Source organism: Dreissena polymorpha, chromosome 8 (assembly GCF_020536995.1).
Source record: "Dreissena polymorpha isolate Duluth1 chromosome 8, UMN_Dpol_1.0, whole genome shotgun sequence".
NCBI classification, from domain to species: Eukaryota; Metazoa; Mollusca; class Bivalvia; order Myida; family Dreissenidae; genus Dreissena; species Dreissena polymorpha.
The window spans coordinates 73,276,244-73,294,695 of NC_068362.1; the positions used below are offsets into that span (position 1 = coordinate 73,276,244).

The window sequence follows — 18,452 nt, forward strand, 5'->3', positions numbered from 1 at the left end:
GGTCTTACGCTCCGGGTGATGATGGGGTGTGGGTCGTGTTGAGTGTCTTGTATACTAGTAGTGTGCGGGACGCTCCGCGTGATCCGCACCGCATCATCACCATACGGTAGAGTGCACATTAAGGTCTCATTGGCCAGCGTGCACTGAACTCTCTGAAAAATTAAAAATATTTGGCGAATACCCGGGCATACGGGGTAAATTTGACCTACTCTGGCTCAATATTAACCTTTATCCCCTGAAAGGTCACAGGGGCAGGTCGGGCTACAAAGACCTCGTGGAGAGGCCAGTAGGACCTGTAAATAAACTCTGATACACACACACACACGTTGACATTTTCTTGCGCAAGCAACGCTCACTGCCAACAAACTGTGTGAACGCATTTTGTGGCATGAGCACAAATGGTTCCAGCAGAATGGATGGGATATTATATAATTTTATCTAATAAAATCCGGGCAAAATCTGACCTATTTTTTGCTCAAAACTAAATATTTTCCTCTGAAAGATCACAGGGGCAGGTCAACACATAAGCTCGTCATGAAGACTCGGCGATGACCTGTAAATAAACCTTGGCATACACAGACACGTACATATGGCGAGGTTGTAAGAACTGTCACCGGATAGATAACTCTGCAAATATTTTATACATGGCAGTTCCGAGTGTTTCTATTAAATGGGCATTTTCACAGAGTTTGGCATGTTTTGAAGTTTATCATTTAATGCTTTATATTGATAAATGTAAATATTTGATCTAAAAGGATCCAGTAAAAAATCAAGAATAAAAGTTAATAAAAAAAAGTAACCCTCATCAGCGCTCGGACCACAGACCCCCGGAGTCATGGAGTAAAAATCACCTCTTAGACCACTCGGCCACCCGTGCTCATACAATGTATTTTATACTTTATCTGAGCAATCGTGAGCAATCCTCGTAGTTCCACAAAAATAACAACAACAACAACAGACCTCTCGTAATTATTTAATCGTTTCGCGTTACAACGCTTTATAATTTTCAGGTTTTTAAATCGTCAAAAGATGCATATTATTGATATTTTAGAGCATGGTAAATGTTCAGTGTACTGTTCCCTCACAAATATCATAACCTAAACGAAAATTTAAAAATTTGAAAAAACTTTTTTTAATTTTGTCAATTTACCCAAACGTGAAAATGCCCCTTTAACATGTAAAAAACAACAACACAGCCGAACGCAAAACAATCGAATAATATTATACTGAAAGTGTGCTCGCACATTACTTGCCGCGGTTTGATGCAGACATCGCTGTTGCTTCTGTCATTGTTGCAATTAGTGCTGATGATGCTAATAATCTAATGTAGCAATTGTTGCAATTACTAAAGTACGTTCGACATTGCCACTATGCATTTCCTTCATCCATGTGATATTCACTAGAACAGATATTAATTTCTTTTTTTATGCAAATTGATCTTTTTTTCGAAATGGTGTATGTTTTGTATTTACTTCAAAGGCATCTGTTAATGTATATTAATGTAAATAACGAGGAGGTTTATATGCGTAATGCCTCAGTCACAAATAATCCGGTCGCCGGCCGATGTTTCCGATCTCCAGGTCGATGTGTCCAGTTGCCGGCCGATGTGTCCAATCTCAAGTCCTCGATAAGACTGGACATATCGGAGCCGGCCGATGAGTCCTATCTCCAGGCATCGTAACGACTGGACACGTCGGAGCCGGCCGATGAGTCCTATCTCCAGGCATCGTAAAGACTGGACACATCGGAGCCGGCCGATGAGTCCTATCTCGGGTCATTTTGTAGCATCGGGAGGCGTCCGAATTAGTTTTAAGTCTCACTTAAATTTTACCCGGGAAGGAATCGAATTGAGATCGAAAAAAGATCGGACGATCAACGCACGATTATCGCCCAGCGATCGCCCGACATCGGATTCGTTGTACGTGTATTACGACGAGCTCCAGAGGCCCTCCGGCAATCAGACGGTCGCCGGCCGATGAATATGTCCCTGGAAAATACATTGATTTTTGCCGATACACGTACAATGTAGTAAGGCATGAAGCAAATAGTAATTCTGTATGCAATATGTGATTTATAGCGGAGAACCAATACTTTAAGCTGTTTTACTACAATTTCTTTGAACTATTAAAGACCGAGCTATGCTTTGACTTATCCGCCGGCTATTTATTTGTCGAAAATTTACACAGGCTCTACGAATAAAGTATGCATAGATAAAAGAATACTTAAGTGCACAATGACACTTATGTTGGGAGGGGTGGAATATGTTTTTATGTCACTGCGTTCATACATCCGCCTGCCTGTCAGTCACACAGTTACAAAGCACGAAATTAATTATATTATACAAATGGGCATATTGGGATCGTTTAGGGATATTGTATTGACTTATACAGATGCATGTAATTGCGTTTAAAGGGGCCTTTTCACGATTTGGTGAATTGACAAAATTAAAAAAAGGTGTTTTAAAATCGCAAATTTTCGTTTTAGTTATGATATTTGTGAGGAAATAGTAATGCTGAACATTTACCATGCTCTAAAATATCCATTATATGCATCTTTTGACGATTTGAACACCTGAAAATTATAAGGCATTGCAACGCGAAACGAGTGAATAATTTGGAAAGTTCTGTTGTTGTCGTTATATTTTGTGAAACTACGGGGATTGCTTACATAAGTAAAAATACATCCGCTAATAGCATGAGGACGGATGGTCGAGTGGTCTTAGCGGGAGACTTTTTACTCCAGGACTCCAGGGGTCAGTGGTTCGAGCCCAGTTGAGGGTTACTTTTTTTCCCTTTTTAAGTGTATTCTTGTTGTTGTTTTCCTAAAGATTTTTTAGGTCCAATCTTTAAATTTATCAAGTAAAAGCATTTAATGACAAGTTTCAATATATGCCAAAATCATCTGCGAAAAGGTCCCTTAAATATTTAGAGCACGACTGATTAATTTCAAGCATTTTATGATGTTCCTCGAAGGCCATTTGTTATTTCGTGCTATCAAATTTTAGATTACAAGTGTAAGAACGCGATAACGATGCGAAATCGTAAAATTAATTTCGCAATATCGCATCGCAGTCTCGGGCCTTGCGTTGTTGCTTCGAATTCTCGAGCTGGTTTGTCGTAATATTAATAACGTTAGCTTTTCTTTATGTTTTGATTTCTCAGTTGGAATATACCATTCACATCTTTAAAACAATATTAATTTTATATTGATAAAGTCGGCTAGATTTATAAACTTTTTGTGTTTGCTCATATTTTGAGTTTATTCCGACTTTCATTTAGAGCATATAACATATATTTGAGAAATATTTTCGAAAAAATACATAATACATAATTCCATGTATTTGGTATGAATACAATTTATACAATTAAAAACTTGAACAATGAGTCCAAAATTACCTGGTGGCGTCATCAGTCAATGGACAATATGTTCGAAGCAATGATTTTTGCCTTACTTGCGTGATATAATTATACCGACCGAATTTATAACCAACCTGTTGTTCGCGGTCGAGTTCAACTGTCTGTCTTCGACGGCACACTCTTTCATCGGCGTGACGCGTTATGTAATACGGCGTGTGGTGGAAAGCGTTGTGTCGGCCCGGTTAGCTCAGTCGTATGAGCACTCGCCGTGTTAGCGAAGTGTCCCGGGTTCGAGTCCCGGACTGGCTGCACTATTTTCACCACCCAGCGATAATGGCGCCCAACGGGGGATCGTGGCGGGGACAGTTCTCCATTGAACTTTCCCGTGGGTTCGTCGAGATCAGTAATTCAATTTTCTCTGTCTCGAATTCGAGGACGGATTCCAACTTGGCATGGGAGAATGTCAGGGTACCGAAAGTCCGGTTAGTTCAGTCGGAAGAGCACTCGCCCTGTAAGCAATGTGTACCGGGTTCGAGTCCCGGACTCGCTGCTCACTTTTCACCGTCCGGCGACAATAAGAAATATTAGCGACGACAAATGTCGTATTGGCACTCTTTTTTTAGTGTCAGCGTTTGTTGTGTATGAATCGTTTGTTGTGTATTAATCGTTTGTTGTGTTATTTCTTTTTTTCGGGATCCAGACATAAGCCCCCCAGGACAAAACCCCCCCAATGAAAAAATGAACATTTGGACAATACCCCCCCCAGTAGAAATGACAGGTAGGATATAAGCCCCCCAGTGCTTATTTTGCATCTGGAAATTTGCCCCCCCAGTGCTTATTTTAGAAGTGGACATTTGCCCCCCAGTGCCTTATTTTCAATGACATTACTTGATTGAGCAGATAATCATGTCCAATTATCACCACCTGATTACTCAAAACCTTTGAGATGATAAACCATTTGAATGAATGGAAGGGATAAATAAGAATATACGGTGTTAAAAAATGATCCTTATTTTGCAATTAAAAATACAATAGCAATTACAGTTGTACATACTTTAAAGCAGTTTATCACTTGGGTTCCCACGATTGTTGTTGACACTGGATTTGATCTCTTCTCTGACTCTCATACCTTCTATGGCTAAGTGGTCAGCATCATGACTGTGTGTTGTGGATGATGTGACCATAGTAACCTGACAATATTAAAACAATTATTTAATATTGTAACTAATGATTATAGCAATAAAACATTTAATTTATTATATATAAAATAATTTTGTACAGTTTTGTATAACTGTTTGGAATTAATTATGTAAAGCTTACAAATACTACATTTACCTTTACTTCAAATAATTAAATTTGTGAAGTTATGCAATACAGTCTGGAATTAATTTTGTAAATTGCTTTTTTTTTCATAAATGTGTAAAACTTTCATGATATGTGAAAACAAATGCGAATCCGTCTTTTCATATTATTTTTTTAATTGATAAGTTACTTTATGTGTGTGCGTTGTGTGTTTTTGTAGTTTTGTCTACCTAAAATACCGTGCCCTGTGTTTGTTTAACATTTCAAATATAATGGAAAATTAGTTGACAAAGCGGGGCTGTTTTAATGTCATTAATAATGTCAAAATACAATTTATAAACACAATATCAACTGGATTTCGCTTGTCGACCAATTTACAGCAAAAACACGGGGAACGCTTACTCAAAACAGTCTAGCATGGTTTATGTGGTAATTTAACGTGATGTACATGTAAATGTATAAAATGAAGTCGTTGATGATTTCTCTTGAATTCCAAACGAAGGGATATGAAAATTGCTTTGAACAAAACATTTTATTTGACGAATGGTATAAATAACAGCAAACCCAAAAACAACAAAAACGAAAAAAAACATTATTTTTAATCGAGTTTATAAAGAGGTTTGTCAACAAACCCAGTTTTGTATGTGTTTTATTTCCGGAATTATTTACAAAAAAAAGAATAACATTTTCGGATATTATTTATGAACAAAAGATTTGCCTGTAACCTGACTTATTAAACCATGCATGTCATTGATAATTTTGAAGTATTGCTTTTAATCTTTATAAATTAATTGAAAACGTTTTGCATAACATATTGTTTGGAATTGGGTAACGTTCACACCATTTTAATTGCGATTATAAATTACAATTATCGGGTGTTGTTGCTACAAACTCATTAAAAATCGCCCTTGACTCCAAAAAGCAATGTGTCGGTCTGAAAACACAAATGCTCTCTGATTTGACCTACATCAAAACAAAAGAAGTTACAAACCAGCGGGACGCCGTGAGTTGGCCCCATTGTCGGCGAAACATGAGAAGTTCAAATGCGCTGCTTTGATCTACGAAACTCCACGAAACGAAATAGGCGGGGACAGTTGATTTACCGTAAACCAATCAAAATCTTCTTACGCTTTACTCAGAATTGCGCCATCCAATCAGATGCAACAAATACAAGGGTCTAATTGATTGTAAATACCGCTAGTTTTAAATCGCACAGCAGTATGTGTAAGCGTTACGGAGGTGTCAGTGTGTAATTGTAAATTTTATCAGATTTTTATAGGTTTTTATTGTTTTTACATACACGATTTTAATCACAATGGCTTTCAATCCTTTTACGGATTATCTTGGATGGGGCTCTGGGCGGTGCTCTGGGTATGGAACTCTTTCAAATGATAATCATGAAATTCTTGACAAAATTATGGGATCGGTTCCATCAACCTGTCAGTTTGACAACCATCAACATGACCAAGAACACCTCTACTGGACATTGGATCGAAACTTGGAAAATGTCAACGTTGACTCATTGGAAGTGATCAGGTAAGAATATTTACCTAAGTTTGATTTTTTGTCAGAAAGCATAGTTAGATTGGCGAATATCTATTTTGGGCACCTTTTTTGTTGCAATAATCCAACTCCCAGCTATTGACCCTCCGGGTCGCCGTACGTATGTACTCATCAAAGCTCAGAGAATTAAAGAACAACTAGGCACCTTTACAGAATTCTGCTCATGCATCAAAATGCCAGTTCAATTTTAATGTGAATGCAATTGAAATACAACGTACCTTAAACGAATTCCGTTGAAGATCGTGTAGGTCGAAGCCCTGTTCTCGAGTGTTTATGTAGTTCGTATTGTGTTTTTGAAATAATTTTTATGTGGTTGCATTTAGCGTCACCTTTTTGGTGTTCCCAATTATTTTGACATTATTTACGCGTATGCTATCATCATTTCACATGTTGATTTTTGGATTATGAACTCTTTAAAATTGCTTATTTTGTTTTATGGAATAAAGTTTGTATGCCGGTCAAATTAAATACCACTTGTGTCTGAATCTGATGATAAACATGTTAACATTTTGATGCTTCCTTGCTCGACAGAATGTTAACTAATAAAATAATATTGTTATATTAATTTGAACTGGTAACCGGTGTGTAATCTTAATTGTCCTGTGAAAATCTCCGTCTGGATAAACGTTTCACGCATGTGCTATTAGTGTCGTCCCAGATCGGACTCTCACATATATCATTTAGTCAATGATGGGAATTGGGCCGGGTCTCATTGGATTGGGAAAAATCGCGTCGTTTTGACTTGAATTGTGATGTTTATTGGCTACAAAATGGTTTATAAAGTTAAAATACGATTTCATTAAGATATTAAATTTTACCACGGTTCAACTGGATTGTAGATGAACGTAATGTTTGGTTATTTAAAAAAAAAATGAAATCAGTGGTTATTTGTAGGTAGCTTTTTTGGTAAAATATTATTTTTTTCATTTGGTAATTTATGTTTTTGTTTTTTTAATAGATGGAACGCTTCCAATGAGTTTAAGTACAACGGCGTCGACATAGAGATGGACGAAGTTGACCAGATCCAGCTGCGAATCCGGACGACGACGACTCCCCCCTCCCCACCGCCGGCACCGACGCCCATGGAGGAGGAATACATGGCGGCCCGAGAGCGGAAACGCAGCGGAAAAGGCGTCAAGAAACCCCAAAGTAAACACTGCGTCTTCTGCAAAAACAATGGGGAAACGGCAGCAACATATAGCAGCCACATCCTTAAGGATCCATCCGGACGAGTGCTTTGCCCGATTCTGCGGGCTTACACGTGCCCCACGTGCGGGACTTCAGGCGACAACGCGCACACCATGCGGTACTGCCCAAGAGGTTCCGACGATGCCGGGAGTAGCCTCAGTCTGCTGCGCACGCCGCGCCTTAGCACCGGGAAGCAGAACCCACGTGCGCACGTGCTGAGGAGGGACAACAGGCCGCAGTTTCCCGGTGATGTTTCGGGCCTTGGTTTTGTGTTTTAGAATGACTGGATTTTAAAGACTTCCATTTTAAGGTGTACATAAAGATTTTTTATAGTGCTTGTACATAGGAGTTTTTCTAGTGCTGTTACACAGAATGTGCTTTATTATCCAATAGCTAGGATAAATCTTTGTTCTCTAATGTTATAATTGTTTGAGCAACTGCCATTAAATTGCCAAGAAATTATATTTGACCATTTGAAATTGTCATATTTTGATCAAATTAAAGCTAAAACCTTGAAATTGTTATGTTTCTGATTGTAATGTTTCTTTTGATTTAGAAAACCTGAATTGCTATCAGATTAAAAACTTTTGTTCCATTGTTATATAACATGGAAACAGTGCTTTAATACTTAATAATGTACAAACAAGAACTGTTATGAAGATACAATGATTCATCTTTTGGCATGTTTTGTATTGTCTGTTGTTTTATTATATTAAATATGCAAATAGTGGTTATGATATATGAAATTGAATTGAACTTCTTGCTATTTTTGAAGTTAAGTTTTAGAAAAGAAAGATTATTTGAAAGATTCTGATCTTTTATCATGGTGATCAAATATTTTTTTTTTTATGAGTACCAGTTTTAAATGATACAAATTAATTTGCATGAACTAACTTATTATTTTACATTATGTGCTGCCTACTGTTAATTGCATGTTTTTATGCTCATACACAAATTTCTTAATGAAAAACTGTGTGATCATAAAAAAGTAATGGAATGTCAATAATATTGCATGAGCATGCCATCAGAGGCGTCAAAGTTCAGGATTATTCCTGAAATCAGGATTTTTGCCGGTAAGGATCAATTTAGATATTGATATAAATCAGAGGATTTTTTTCTGTAATTTTAAGATTATTGTCACAAAATGTCATCTTAAACACAAATTATTTTACTTTGAAATATTGTTTACAAAGTTATATACAATAGTAAACAAAGTTACATGAATTATTAACCCTTTTTTGCTATGGTCTCAAAACGATAGGCTTATTTTCAGGATTTTAGATTTTGGCTAATTGACACCCCTGGCCATTTAAAAGTGTTCAAAGTTGTTGAAATTATTAACATATTTTGTGAATATTATATATATATATTCTTTAAAAAAAATGTTACACAGTGCTATATATAATTTCAACCTTTTTCGGTTTATGTATCTAGTATTCAAATTGTGGTATTACAAAGTAATGTATGTATATTATGTGAGAGTAGTAGTAAGTTTATTGTAAAGAAAGGCCTCCGCCCCATAATACAACATGTATACATAATATATATACAGATAATACATAATGAGAAAGTTATGTTGAAGTTCAAATTTATTTTACAATTGGTTCGTTTTTTAGGTGTTTAAAAAGTATTAGTATTTTATAAATTCATGCCATTGTGTATATACTATATTATTAAGTAGGGAAAACCTAATTAATTAAGTAAAATACATGATGTGTACGGTCAGGGCCCTCAATCTAACAAATCCACGGCCGAAATTCGGCCGCATTCCCCCCCCCCTGAAAAGTATACTTTTTTCCCCTTTTTGGGGGAAAAATTCCCCCTAAAAAAAAAAAATTTAGATAGATGTCTCATGATTATTATATCTCAATTCTATTTTAATTTAATCTTTTCAAACATACTAAATTATGAAATAAGCGATGAATATAGTGCAAACATGTACAAATGTAATAATTAGCGAGTAAGTAGAAAATCCTCCAAAAAGGGAAACGCCGCGAAAATTCCCCCAGCTATGGGTAGCGACCCGTTTCCCCTAAAATGGATTGAGGGCCCTGGGCTACGTTTAAATTATAAGCACTTAAAGTTCTAAAATAGATTTTAACACTTAAATTGGTTGATAGATTGTGTTTTAGTATTTACTTTTAAGCGTTATGAGTTGATACAATTGCCTTCACGTTAACCAAGATAACATCATATTATTGTTTTGTTGTCAGGTCTTTCTTGCCATATGAATGAGTTGGAATATAAATTTGTCTTGCTTCAAATTAGTATTTAAAAAAATGGGAAAACTTGACATAAATTGCATGCACGTCAGGTGTTGTCCCAGATCAGTCTGTGTAGTCTGCTCAGGCTTATCAGAGATAACGCTTTCCTCTTTACCTTCTTTTTACCAGAGCGAGGCTCAATTGTGTGTTTATTCCCCCCCCCACCCCCCCCGTAGATGTTTGTATGTTTATTCACACCCCCCCCCGTAGATGTTATTATAAGTTATTTTACTTATTTTATTTACTTAATTACTGTCGGGAGTATTTCCTGTTTCAAGTTTGAAAAAAATATCACTGACATTATATTGTGTTCGAATCTGCAGAATGTTGTTCCCTTGTTGTTCAAAAAATGTTTAAATTGAATTTTTTTAACATTAAAGTTTTAATGTATGATTCTTGTTGTAATTTTTTTTGGGGGTTTGCATTATTTTTAGTGGATGTGGAAGCTTGTTTGGAAACATCACTTTTACTGGCTAACGAGTTTACAACCAGGGTTGTGATATCTTCTCTTTTCAGCTAATTCCCTCCTTTTAAATGTCAAAATAATTTTACAAATAGAGATTTACATTCAAATGAACAGTATGATGAACTCTGCGGGGGGGGGGGGCGGCAGGGCATTTCTCCGAAAGTAGTTCTTAAATCACACCCCTGTCAACGGATCTGAAAAATATTTTGTTTTGGACTTTTTCTTAGATGTATGTAGGATATTAACCCATTTACGCCTAGTGGACTCTCCCATCCTTCTAAATTGGAACAATTTATTTCCAAAATTAGGGACGTCTAGTATATTTATTTATATATTTAGAATATTTCTTACAGAAAGCAAACAGCGCATCATGCGGCGTCTCATCTTGGTCTACGCTGTTTGCCAATGCCTTTTTTCTAGACGCCATGCATAAATGGGTTAACCTATATTTAGGATTGTTCGGCGATTATACATGAAGACAGCTTCGTAAGCACGTGGCCCATATGTAAATAAATTAAAGCCCTTTCGCAGTCGATAATCGCTTTCATCTGTGTCCGCACACAACGCGCACTCAACGGGTCACCAGTTGTCGCGATTACTAGCGACAAGTGTTAACAACACCTGTGCTAATGAACATTGTTGGCTGGGCTATAGGACATAATGATCAAGATATTCGTTATCCTTTATCTTTTTTGTATCGGGATGGGTTTTGAAACCATTATCGACGAAATATTTTTAAGATTTTAAAGACAACACATGTATTTTAAGTACAGCCCCTGTAATTGCACGCTAATCAACGACAAAATAGTTATAAAGCAAAATATAACTTTGTTTGAAAGTTTTAATATTATAATTAAAAAACATGCACTTGTTTATTATTCTCTGTAAAAATTGCGTAACATAAGGACGTACGCAATAGCGTACGCGACAGTTTGGTTTTACGCAAATTAGTTCTTATTGAAACACCGGTTTTTGGGCAATAGGTGTAGGAGTTATAGACGTCCGATATTCCAATAATGAACGGATTAAAGGGATCTTTTCACGCTTTGGTAAATTTACAAAATTGAAAAAAGTTGTTTCAGATTCGTAAGTTTTCGTTTTAGTTATGATATTTGTGAGGAAACAGTAATACTGAACATTAACCATGCTCTAATATAGCCATTATATGCATCTTTTGACGATTTTAAAACCTAAAAATTATAAAGCGTTGCAACGCGAAACGATTGAATAATTTGGAGAGTTCTGTTTTTGTCGTTAAATTTTGTGAAACTACGAAAATTACTTATATGAGGTATAAAATATGTCCAGAATGTGTACTCGTCGGAATAGCTCAGTAGGTTAAAGCGTTTTTACTTCAGGACTCTGGCAGGACTCCAGGGGTCACTGGTTCGAAACCTGCTCCGGGCTATGTTCTTTTCCTTTTTTTAAAGTTTTTTCTTGTTTTTTTACTGGAGCTTTTACGATCCAATGTTTACATTTATCAATATAAAGCATTTAATGAATAAATTAAAAAAATGCCAAAATATGTGAAAAGGCCCCTTTAAATCGGGAATAACAACCATAAATTCATATTACGAAGCCAAAAATTAGTATTAGACAATTTCTGTCCTCTAAACTGCACAACAAAAATCGAACATCAATCCCTAACACCACACAAACCTTTTGTATCGCGTTATTGTAACGCAAAGACATGTTTTGAATTTCGGGAAAAACATGCCTTCAATAGATGATAATGTAGACTTGTTTGAAACGGCGGGCAGTTTCCCTAATAATAACGCGTATTGAATCCGGATATTTTTTAAACCTTTCATTTACATATTTGATTACAAGTATACAAAATAGAATTAAATGCTAACGGTACACCAACTATCAGGCTTAACACTTAATACTCATTATGTTATCTCACCACTTATATTTTTAATTTCTCAAACAACGGCTACAGATATCATATTTCATATAGTATTGTATGAGATCGTAAACGTAGATTTGTTGATTTCATTCACAAACTACACTGATACGTTTGGACCAAATGCGGGTTTGGTAGCAGCGTACTGCACGCAGTACGGGCAAATAGTTATATGCGAATATTTGTGTGTGAGCATATTTTATTACTCTTTAACAAAGTTGATGAAAACAACATTTTTATTTTATTTTAATCTTAATAAATAACAAGAAATATCTTTAAAAAAGATATACGGCGTTGATTGTGGTCGATGTTTATGAACGATCAAAAGTTATCTCTATGAGATAAAAAGTAGCGGATGCCTTTTTTCTGCGCAGTTCATCGACAACTACATCACAAGCAAATCAATTACGGGGTGTTGCGCCAGATTTCGTGGCTTATTTTGCTTTATGTGATATTATTACTCAGATATCTATATTTACAGAATAGAAAAACACAAGAAACATGAAAATAAACGAGTGCATATAGGTCAGCCGGCAATACTCAAATATTATTTAATTGCATAATTATAGTATAGTAAATTATTGTGCTCATGCTTAATAAACTGGTCTAAATGGATAAATATTTCTAATTAATTTTATCAAAATTGGTCCTTATCATGCAAATGTTGAAAACATATTAAAAATCGATGATTGACATACCACAATAATATCGCCGAATATCTTTATTTAGTATCTTTCTGATCAAAACAGACTTCAAGTGCACAAAGTTTACGAGACGGCGTTTATATAAAGATTTCTGCAACTGACCGCAAACTGACCTTGATACCTTGCGGATTGGAATGCAATGCATTTAAGTAAGGTAACAATTCTGCTGCTGAAACGACGGCTTGTTTACGCCAACTGTACACGACCAAGGCAACAGCTGTGCCTAAAATATTGATATATCGACAAAGCGACTAAACGAACTATTTACTCCATCAGACAAAAATAGCATAGATTCCAATTTTTTCCTTCAATGAAAAGATCGCAACCCCTTCTGCGAACTCCGGTGATGAACTGTATATAAACTCTGACTCTGCGGGTTGAAATGCAATGCAAGTAAGTACTAAATATGAGAAGATAGCCTTTAGTATAAACGCTTTTGCGCTGGTAATTCTCTGAAAATAAAAGGTGAACGCACAAACTGTATTTATGTCGAAAATTGATTGTAAAACTGTTCTATCTATTGAGCCTTTTCATTAGAGATAAAATTGTTTCATGCAGTAAAACAGTGTTACAAAGACGCGGATATGTTTCCAATGTTCTGGTGTTATACTCAAATCAGCCAATGGAATAAATGAAGTGTATTCATTCGTACCTAGCCGCGGAAAATTTTATTTGAATATTATTGGACACTTACAAAGGTCAAGTCAGGGTGAAAAGCTGGCTTAATACAGCTTACGCCGAAAAAAACATTGATATAAAATAGGGATGGCAACGGTTAATCGGTAAACCGGTTATCCGTTTCTTAAGGAGGTTAACCGATTACAAAATTAATATTCGGTTACTCTTGTAGAAAACGCATTTTTTGTTGAACGAAATTAATGCTCAAATCGTAAGTTTTGTAATTACTTCATTTCACTGTATTGGCTAATCCGCTAATCTGATCGCAAATTATCGGCAATTACCACCCCGTGATGCCCCCTTGTGGATCGAAAGCGATTAGAGTTGTAAACCATCGGGGTGCAGCGGTATCATGAGCAGGCACACGAGCACCTACTGTGCAGTGTGTTTGTTTAGCACTTTACAGTCTATTGTGTTTCAATTATTCAAATATTGATAAATTTAAATTATAAACCGACCAATTACGCTTGTCAATTAGCACATTTGACTGCGATATGTCCTATTTTTTTTTATAAATAGAACATCAACGTGAATATCCAGTATAAAGTCGGTAAAGCTTGATCAGATAGCACGTATTTAAAAAGTAAAGCGACAATCTATAATCATGCCTCTATCATCGGATGCCTGGAAATTTTTCAAACGGGCTGCTGACAAGAAATCAGCTACATGCATACTATGCCCAACGACGTTGCAGGGGGGTACATCCAAGCTCCGTAATCACATGAGATTAAAACACCCCGCTGAATTTCGATGTGAGCCATCTCCAGTAAAGCTGACATCACTGGACTGCTATGTAAATACTCCGAAAAAGATGACTGGCTCAGAAAGAGAGTCAATTACAATATTTTTTTTGCATGATATGATGTCACAATTTACACGTGTCGTGAAGAATGCCATTGTTTTGACTACCATTTCTTGATAAAAATCAATAAAGCGTGACACTGATTACACCCGATCACTTTTGTTTTATTAACTATTGCAAACTAACGATTTGCCTGCTGCAAAATATATTAAAGCTAATTGACAATTGTTATTAATCAGCAAACTGTTAATGCATGTAATTCATAAAGGATAATGGGTGTTAATAAAACACAACACAATTCAAATTCTGCAATAGCTTTTATTGGTCGAGATGTAGAACAATAATTATGTGTAAATGACGTGAAGCTAATATTACAACAAAGAAATATCACAGTTCACCGACAAGCATATGAAAAATTGTTTATAAACTCAAACGTTTTTCGGATGTTGTTTTTTATTTATGTGTAACAAAGACAGGCGGTTATAAACCGGTTAACCGCTCGAATATCAAAACAGGTTAACCGGTTACGGATTTGCTTAGGTTTGCCATCCCTAATATAAAATAAAGCATTGGCGGTCGACCGTTAAGCAATGTATTTGAACACATGTCCGTACCGCACGTACCGCACGCGTGTCACACACATGTATAATACATGTACACACATCATTTCTGCTATCTAAATCATCTATTCGGCATGCATTCTAAATGTTGTTTAAATACGTTATTTCTATTTTTGTGACTAGTTGAACTAACATGCAGCATATCGGAACTTGATACGGACCGTATTCGGGATTGTGATAAACCATCATTCAACTTATTAATAAATCCTTCAATGACGAAAAATACCATTAAAGCAGAAAGTGTCGTCCTTGATAAGCCTGGATGCGGACTGCACAGGCTAATCTGGGATGACACTTTACGCACATGCATTAAGTCCCGTTTTCTCAGAGCGCGTCTCAAATGTGCGTTCATTAGTTCAATAATATTGAGCATACAGGAACGGATATTTATTGAGCGCATTTTCAATCGTGATAAACTGAATTGTTGTATTGTTTGAGTTGTATTTTGTGCTACCATATGTAGTTACACTGTAATTTCGAACAAACGACCATGATCGCCTATTTTTCGCTTTATGTTCTCTTTATTTTCATATTGTTTGTTTACCCATGGACCATTTTGGCAAGTTTGGATGAAATGTATGTGCGGGAAGGACACGAATAAAAAAGTTTTATATGAACTTAAGGATTTTTCATTTGTGAAATTCCTAAAAAATATTCTTTTTATTGACCAAAAAACTTATGACTTCTTGATATCAAAATAATGTTTCATGTTCTTAAGTAAAAAGTTGATCAAAGTGAAAATTTATATAGAGATAGACTTTAACGATTTCCAACTTTTTTCCACCAATTTTTCTGTTTTAGTCAAGCTATTTTAGACCCAAATAACAAATTACTAACACCGGTGAGCCTGAGCCTTCATTTTTTATTTCACGTTTTTATCAGCGAAAGATCACTCTAGCAAACTACCAAAAATGTTAAAATTCTATGTGTAACAAAAAATAATTATAACTGCCTCATATGTCCTTAACACATGTGATAACTTTTTCACTTAAATTTCTGGTAAATGACATTTGAGCCGCTGACATGAGCGTTCGCAGGGGAGACTTAGGATAACTATAAGTACGAGACGGTGTCACGAAAGGGTCAGGGAAATATAAGATATTTCCGTTGTTTCATTAACCAACTTATGCCTAGTAGACTCTCCCATCCTTCTAAATTGGATTAATTTAATTCCAACATTAGAGATAACTAGTATATTTATTTCTATATTTAGAATATTTCTTACAGAAATTCCTGTAAGCAAACAGCGCAGACCCTGATGAGACGCCGCATCATGTGGCGTCTCATCTGGGTCTTCGCTGTTTGCCAAGGCCTTTTTTCTAGACGCTAGGCATAAATGGGTTAACCAACTTATTTCCACGACTAAAGGCGTATATAGACGGGATTTAACCCTACACTTGTTGATGTATTACAGAAGTGCATTGTTCATACCAATCAGGTGTGCGTCGTCAGCATTTACTTTATGAATACTTCAGTGGCGACATGTTTTGATCAATCGTCATGATCATTGGTCAGAACATTTGTCCAAAAAGATTTAGGACGAGTTCGAAACTGGAGTTCGTGAGATTATAAACTAGATCACTTGGTCAACTAAACTAAAAAGCTTTCGATCGCTGTAAAAGTAATTTTTTTTGCCGAATCAGCACGAAACATGCTCACAACATTCGTACCAATGATATATTGGTTTAGCTCAAAAGTGTGTGTGTGTGTGTGGTGGGGGGGGGGGGGGGTTGTCATGTTAATTGAAAACATGGCCGATTTGGGGCATTGTAGTTTCCAAAATACACGTTCGGCTGTTTTAAAACCGTGTAAACTCTCTGCATGGGCCTACCGGTAATCATCATGAACTTTGCTTGGAACATTTGTTCAAATGACATCTCGCTCGAGTAGGACAATCGTAAATAATATGAGTCGTTTTCTGAGAAAACTGGGCATAATGTATGTGCGTATAGTGTCGTCCCAAGGCTAATCAAGGACGACACTGTCCGCTTTTATGACATTTTTCGTTAAAATGAAGTCTCTTCTTAGCAAAAACCAATTTAGGCGGAAAGTGTCGTACCTGATTAGCTTGTGCGGACTACACAGGCTAATCTGGAACGACACTTTACGCACATGCATTAAGCCCAGTTTTCTCAGAACGCGGTTCATATTAAGGTCACTTGTTTTGCCCAATATTCATGAAAGTTTCGGGAACTTTTGTGTAACTGATATTTCTGCCGTGGTCGAAACTAGATCAAGCGGGATCAGAAAGTATGTTACTATGTCAAATTTAAGAAATGCTTTGTACACTCCAGAGGGCAAATGTATTGCCCAATCATCATGAGAATCTGTCAGAACATTTGTCTCAATGATATCTCCGCCGATTTTTCAGCTGGGTAACGTGGGATCAAAACTAAAGAAAATGCATACGTACCGGTATACTGATATTTTGTCTGAGTTCGGAACCGTTTCAAATGGTATCAAAATCTAGTAAACTTGGTCAAATTATCTAAACAACTTGCGAACACTCTAAAGGTCACATTTTAGCAAATCGTCAGCTTGAAACATTTCTAGGAATTTTTGTAAAATCTTTTCCTGACCAAATTTAAAATGGTTATCGAAACATCGCAAAGGCTGATTAGACAGTTGAGTACAATTGAGCGTCAGACGAGTATTATTGGGTCTTTGGCCCTCCTTTCAAGAAGATACACATAGTCAACTTACAAGAAAATTGCATTGAACTACAGTCCCTTTTCAATGTTTTAAACAATTCGGCATTGACTGGTCTTTAAGCAAAGGCATACTTATGAGGCTCTACACTCAAAATGTTGTTTTTTTTCTTGTTCATTGAATTATTAAAGAAGATATTTTAGTATATTGCGACATTCTCCACTGTCAGCAAGACAGGTGCGTGATTATTGTTTTTTGGGACTGTAATACTAGTATATGCAAAGGCATGTATATACCACAACTTACTGAACTGTTCAGTAAAGGTTATATGATGAGCATTTAGAAGAAAAAAGTTTTATTTTGTTTTAGTGATGCATCATAGCACATATTTAAAGGACAAAAGTTAAGCCAAAAAATATATATGCATAATTAAGTATATGTAAACGTTATTTCAACGAATAATATTGAATGAAGCAATCGTAATCTCAACTTTGACTACTCAAATTAAGTGTAGGGTCGGCACAAAAAGTGTCGGTCGGGAAAGTGAAAAAAACATCAAATTCTTTTCGGCATTGTTACATTTTTACTTACAAAGTGCACATTTTGAAAATAATAAATAAATAAACAAATAAAATCGTATACACTCTCATATGCATATTGAGCTTTCGACAAGTAACTACCGTTTATGCTTGCCGTATTTGGTATAGTTAATTCATGAACAAGAAACCACCAACGTGTAATATTATGAGATAAATAAGAACGATAAAAGAAAGTATCACAGTCTAACATTTCAACTAAATGGGTTGTTCAGCAGTGTTGTGAAGATGGAGGGAAATATACAAAACTATAACATACCCATGTGAACGCTGTTACTTCCCTTAGACATGTTAAAAAATAAGAATGCAGAGGGACACATAAACTAGAAATTTTAGAATTGGTTGTGGTAGTTTAAGT

General features: G+C 36.0%; 1 protein-coding gene across 1 annotated transcript; it reads left to right on the forward strand.

Moving 5' to 3' along the window:
- The first annotated feature begins 5,704 nt into the window (after window positions 1-5,704).
- On the forward strand, window positions 5,705-9,870 carry LOC127841938 (nanos homolog 3-like). Its single transcript, XM_052371082.1, has 2 exons — window positions 5,705-6,194; window positions 7,180-9,870. The coding sequence occupies exons 1-2, from the start codon at window positions 5,974-5,976 to the stop codon at window positions 7,685-7,687; spliced, it is 729 nt and encodes a 242-aa protein (XP_052227042.1). The 5' UTR covers window positions 5,705-5,973; the 3' UTR covers window positions 7,688-9,870.
- The last annotated feature ends 8,582 nt before the right edge of the window (window positions 9,871-18,452 follow it).

Coding starts and splice junctions, on each gene's coding strand:
- LOC127841938 (XM_052371082.1), top strand. CDS start 5,974: ATGGCTTTCAATCCTTTTACGGATTATCTTGGATGGGGCTCTGGGCGG. Junction 6,195..7,179: donor GACTCATTGGAAGTGATCAG/GTAAGAATATTT, acceptor TTTTTTTAATAG/ATGGAACGCTTCCAATGAGT.